The sequence below is a fragment of the Talpa occidentalis genome, unplaced genomic scaffold (genome assembly GCF_014898055.3).
Source record: "Talpa occidentalis isolate TD23 unplaced genomic scaffold, MPIMG_talOcc4v2.1 talOcc4.7, whole genome shotgun sequence".
NCBI lineage: Eukaryota > Metazoa > Chordata > Mammalia > Eulipotyphla > Talpidae > Talpa > Talpa occidentalis.
Window position 1 is genome coordinate 135,173,995 of NW_023605083.1, and position 5,052 is coordinate 135,179,046.

General features: G+C 78.4%; 1 protein-coding gene across 1 annotated transcript; it reads right to left on the reverse strand.

The window, feature by feature from the left end:
- Positions 1–202: 202 nt before the first annotated feature.
- On the reverse strand, positions 203–4,747 carry CBX4 (chromobox 4). Its single transcript, XM_037493758.1, is given in 10 exon segments — positions 203–701; positions 704–886; positions 889–1,191; positions 1,194–1,283; positions 1,286–1,369; positions 1,372–1,621; positions 1,818–1,884; positions 3,605–3,670; positions 4,541–4,584; positions 4,657–4,747. Coding segments are annotated over 10 exon segments (1,629 nt in total). The 5' UTR covers positions 4,726–4,747; the 3' UTR covers positions 203–228.
- Between the last annotated feature and the right edge of the window lie 305 nt (positions 4,748–5,052).

Consider the following 5,052-nt stretch of genomic DNA (forward strand, 5'->3'; position numbering starts at 1 on the left):
CGGGCCTGCTGAGCTCAGACAATACATTTCAAGAATAACACCACGTACAAACGGGGGCGAGTCTGCACTGGACACGTGAGCACGGTTAGGATATAATACTAGAGCTCGGGGCGCCGGGGAGGGCGGGGGCGCGGGCGGGGCGCGGGGCCGAGGCACAGTGTGGCGGGCGGGCCGGGGCCGGGAGCCGCCCGCGCGGCCCGGGAGGGCGCGCCCCGCCGCCGGCCGCGGCTACACCGTCACGTACTCCTTGAAGGTGACGGTGAGGCAGTTCGCGGTGACGTCGGTGATGATTATATTCCCAAAGAAAGGCTTGAACTCGCTCAGCGGCTCCTCGGGCTCGTCCGGGGCCTCGGCCGGGGGCTTCGCGGCGGCGGCCGCCGCCGGGGCGGGCGCCTCGGGCTTCACCGGCGGGGCCCCGGCCGGCTCCGCGGCGCCGCGCGTCTTGACGCAGCGCAAGTCTATGGGCTCGTCCAGGTCCGAGTCCAGCAGGATGACCTCGGGCTGCGGGGGCGCGGCGGGGGGCGCGTGCGCCGCGCGCTCGGCGGCCGGGCCGCCCCCCAGGCCGGTGGGGGTGCTGATGCTGCGCGCCGTGAGGCGCTTCTTGCCCGGCTCGCGCTCGCCGTGCGTCTCGGAGAGGCAGCGCTTGCGCGCGTGGGCGAGGCTGAGGCCCCCCGCGGGGTGGGGGTGCGGGTGCGGGTGGGGTGGGGGTGCGGGTGGGGGGCGGGCGCGTGCGAGCCGCGGGCCGGGTCCCAGCCCAGCAGGTCCGGCTTGGTGGTCAGCTGGAGCGGCTGCTCCCCGAAGGCCTCCTTGGCCGGGGAGAGCTTGCGCGAGGCGGCCTCGGGCGGCGGCGGGTCGCCGGGCCCGGGCGCCTCCTCCTCCCGCCGCTTGGGGGCCCCTCGGCCTTCTTCTCCTCCGGGCCCCCCGCCGCCCTCTTGAAGGTCCGGTCGGCCGGGGGGCCGTGGCGCTCCTCGGCGCCCGCGCGCTTCTTGTGGCCGGGCGCGCGCGCCTCGGCCTCGGCCGCCTCGCCCGACTTGATCTTCACGGCCTGCATGCCGTTCTCCATGTACTTGCTCATCACGATGACGATGCGCCCGTTCTTGTTCTTGTTCTTGACGATCTTCATCTTGCCCCCGATGCCGTTGCCCGCGCCCGCCTCCTTGGGGGCCGGCGCCAGGCCGTTGGGGGGCCCTTCTCCGCGCCCTTGCCCGGCGCCCCGGCCGCGCCCGCCAGGGGCTTGACGGCCCCCAGGTAGCCCTTGGCCGCCGCGCCGTGCGCCCACTTGTCGGGGGGTGGCCCTTGGCGCCCAGGTCCGCGCAGGCGGGGCTCGGCGCCTCCTTGTGGCCGCCCTGGAACTGCAGGTCGTACATCTTGGGTCCGGCTGGTAGGGGTGGTGCTTCTTGCTGTTGAGCTGGTAGTAGTACTTGCCGCCCTTGCCCGGCGGCGGCGGCTTGCCCGCGCGCTCCTTGCCGTGCGGCTGGTACTGGTGGTGCTTCTTGCTGTTGAGCTCGTACTGGTGGCCCTGGCCCTTGCCCGGCGCGCCCAGGTCCAGCTTGGCGCGGTTGTCGGCCGAGGAGTCCTGCAGCCCCGTCAGCACATTGGAGCGGCGGGCAAAGGTGGGTACCTGGGGGGGCGGCGGGGGCGGGGCGTGAGGACAGGCGTGGGAGCCCCGCGGAGCAGCCCCCCAGGCGGCAGCGGAGTTGCCAGGGCGGGGCGGGGGGCAGGAGGTCAAGCAGAAAGGAGGCCGAGTTGGGGAGCTGTGGAGGAACCCCACCCTCTGGGTCCGGGCAGCCCCGGGGGTGGGGGGCCCCGGCGCTCACCTGCACCACCAGCGGCTTGGGCTTCGGGCCCCTCTTGCGGTAGCCCATCAGCTGCTCCTGCCGTTCCCTGGGGGGGGCGCAGAGCGTCAGCCCGGGATGCCGCCCCTCCAGCTGCACCCCGACCCGCGGGCGGCCCCCACCCCCGTCGGCGAGCGGCCAGGAGGGTCAGCGCCTTCGGGGCGGAGGGTCCCCGGGCGCCACGTCGCGGCAACCTTCACCCGCCCGAGGGCTGCACCCCAAGGCCCCTCTGGCGAGCCCCCGCCCCGTCCGGCCCGCGCGCGGAGGGGGGGCTCCTGCCGAGCCGCGGCACCCCCGCCCGGGGCCTTGACCCCGCGAAGCGGGGCGCGCACGGGGTCGGGGCGGCGGCCGAGCCCGGGATGCTAATGGCCTCATTAAGATTCAGATAACGAGCGCGGAGGGGCGCGGAGGGGCGCGCTGGGGGGCCGGGCCGCAGGGGGAGGGGCTGCGCCCTTGTTTACACGCGGCAAATGAGCCAATTAGGGGCGGGGCGGGGGCGGGGCGGGCCCGGCCACAGGTTCGCGCCGCCAGGTGACGGCTCCCGGGCCGGGCCGGGCAGGGGCGGGGCGGGGCGGGGCGGCCGGCGGCGCCGCCTCCTCGCCGAGACTCCGGCCGCCGGGGCTTCCAAATTATTCCTAAGGCCCGGGCGGCGCCGGTCAGCGCTGCTGCGGGGCGTCCTCGTCCGCGGAGGGCGCCGGGCTGGGGGCGGGGGGCGCCCCTCCGGCGTGCCGGAGTCGTGGCCCCCCAGGCGGGACACCCACTCCCCGGGGGCCCCGCGTGCCCTGCCTGGGCTGACCCGGGGGACCCGCCGCGGGCCTGACTCCGAAGTTGCGCGGCGTTGCGCCAGCCCGCGCCGGCCCCGGGGGCCGTTACGCAACATGGCATCAGCCGCCGACTCGGTGACGGGGTGGCGGCTCCCAGGTGGGGGCGGGTCCCTTCTCCGCGCGCCCCCCCCCCCCCCCCCCCCCCCCCCCGGGCGCGGGACGGCCGCCTCCCGCAGCTGCGCCCGGGCCGGCGTCTGCGGTCTCCGCGCCAGGCTCGCAGGGGAAGTGATGCGAAGTAGGGGGGCGGAAGGCAGCGGGGCGGCCCTCCCCCCACCCCCCGAAACAGAGAACCACAGCCCCGCGGGAGCCCAGCTGGGCTGCAGGGTGACAGCACCTGCGCGCACGGCGCCCCCGCGTCCACCCGCCCCTCCCGCCGGCGCCCTGCGCCCTGCGGCCGGCCCGGGTCACCCAGGCCCCCGGAGGGGTGTGCGGGGCACCCAAGGCAGACAAACCCTGCCGCCCCCCGCGGAGCCCGAGCGCCCGGGGTGGGGTCCAAGGGGCCGAGGTCTTGTCAACTTTTCTCCAGCCCCCAACAGGTTAAGTCCAGCCCCGTGACGTCCAGCTGTTTCCCAACCGGCTCCCTCGGGCTGCCCGCCGTGCCCGTGCCAAGCGCCCGCGGCTGCAGGAACGCGGCACCTAGGGCCGGGGGTGGGGCTCCGCGGGGCGGGGCGGGGCGCTGCAGGGACCCCGGCACGCCCACGCGCGCGCCCTCCCCCAAGTCTCCCCCAAACACCAGCCCCGTCTCCCCGGCCCCGCCCCACCCCCACCCAGGGCCGCAGCAGCCACAAGGACGTCGCTGGAGCAGCCGAGGCCGCGGCCCAGTCGGTCGGGCCGGAGGGGGAGGGGACGCCCCGGGCCCCCCTCGGCCCGTCCCCCTCGGCGGAGCCGCTGGGCCTGCCCCCCTCCGGGCCCCGCGGCGGGCTGGGGCGCGCGGGGGGCGCTCACCTGTTCTGGAAGGCGATGAGCAGCCGCGGGTCCAGGATGTTCTCCTCGGGCTCCCACGTGTTATATCTTGCGGGGAGAAGGGGGGCGCGGGTCAGAGCCCGAGCGCGGCCTCCAGGTGGGGCGCACCAGGCCTCTGGCCGCCGAGCCCCGCGCTGCGGGGGGCGGGGCGGGGTGGCGGCCGGACCCCGCCGGCCCCGCGCCCGCCCCCCATAAACGCGCGGGCGGGGAGGGGGAGGGTCAGGAAAGCGCACCCGGCGCTCACCCCGCAGTTGTCAAGAATTTCAGGCACGTTCCTGCGCCGCGTTCCAACGCCGCCGGCTCCCCGGAGCCCCCGCGCGCGGCCGCGAGATGCCGGGGCGCCCGGCCCGGCCCCCGCCGACCCCCCCCGCCCGCCGCCGGCGCGCGGCCCCCCGCGGCCCCCCCGCGCCCCGCGCCCGCTGTCACGGCCGGCGCCCCCGACGCGGCCGCGGGAGCCGCCGGCGCGCGGGAGAGCGCGGGTGCCCGCGCCGCCCCAGCCGGCGCCCGCGCCTCCGAATCAGAAAAAATAGCCCCGAGCGGCGCCGCGGTGACAGCGCCCGGCGTTTCCTGCCCCCCCGCCCTGCGCGCCGGGAGGGAAGAGGCGCACAATTGCGTTTTCGTCGCTTTTTAATTTTTTTTTTGGTTTTGCAATATGGAGCCGCTCGGCGCAGCGAAGGGAAAGGAGCCATTTTCTGCTGCACATCAGGCAGCGCCGCGCCTCCGCCCTCGCGGCCTCCCGCCCGGCCCGCGCCCGCGCCCCGCGCCCCGCGCCGCGCACACCCGCGACGGCCTCTCCCGGGGCGCGGCGGGCGCCCGCCCCCGCCCCCCAACCCCGCCGGCCGCCGCGGCCCCCGCCCGGCCCGGCCCGGCCCGGCCCGGCCCGGCCCGGCCCGGCCCCGCGCCGCCGCCGCGACTTACTTGGGGGACCAGCCTCGCCATTTCACCAGATACTCCACCCGGCCCTGCGGAGACACGCGCCGTCAGCCCGCGCCCCGCGCCCGCCCGCGCCCCCGCCCGCGCCCCCCGCGCCCCACCTTGCGGATCCGCTTCTTCTCGATGCTCTCCACGGCGAAGACGTGCTCGCCGACAGCTGGCAGCTCCATGCCGGCCAGGCGCGCCGGGCGCGGGCGGCCGCCGGCCCCGACGCGCTGCTCCGCCGGCCCCCGCCCCGGCCCGGCCCGGGCCCCGCGCCCCGCGCCGCCCGCCGCTCGCCCCCGCGCCGCCGGCCCCGCTCGCGCCGCGCAGACACTGCCGGGCCGGGGCGCCGGGCTCGGGGACGACGTCGGGGGCGGGGCGCGGCGTAGGGGGCGGGCCCCGCGCGGATTGGCGGGCGCGCCGCGGCCGGCGGCGGGGGGGCGCGGGGCCCGGGCCGCGGGGCGGGGGCGCGGGCGGCGCGGGGGCGCGCGGGGGCGCGGGGGGGCGCGCGGGGG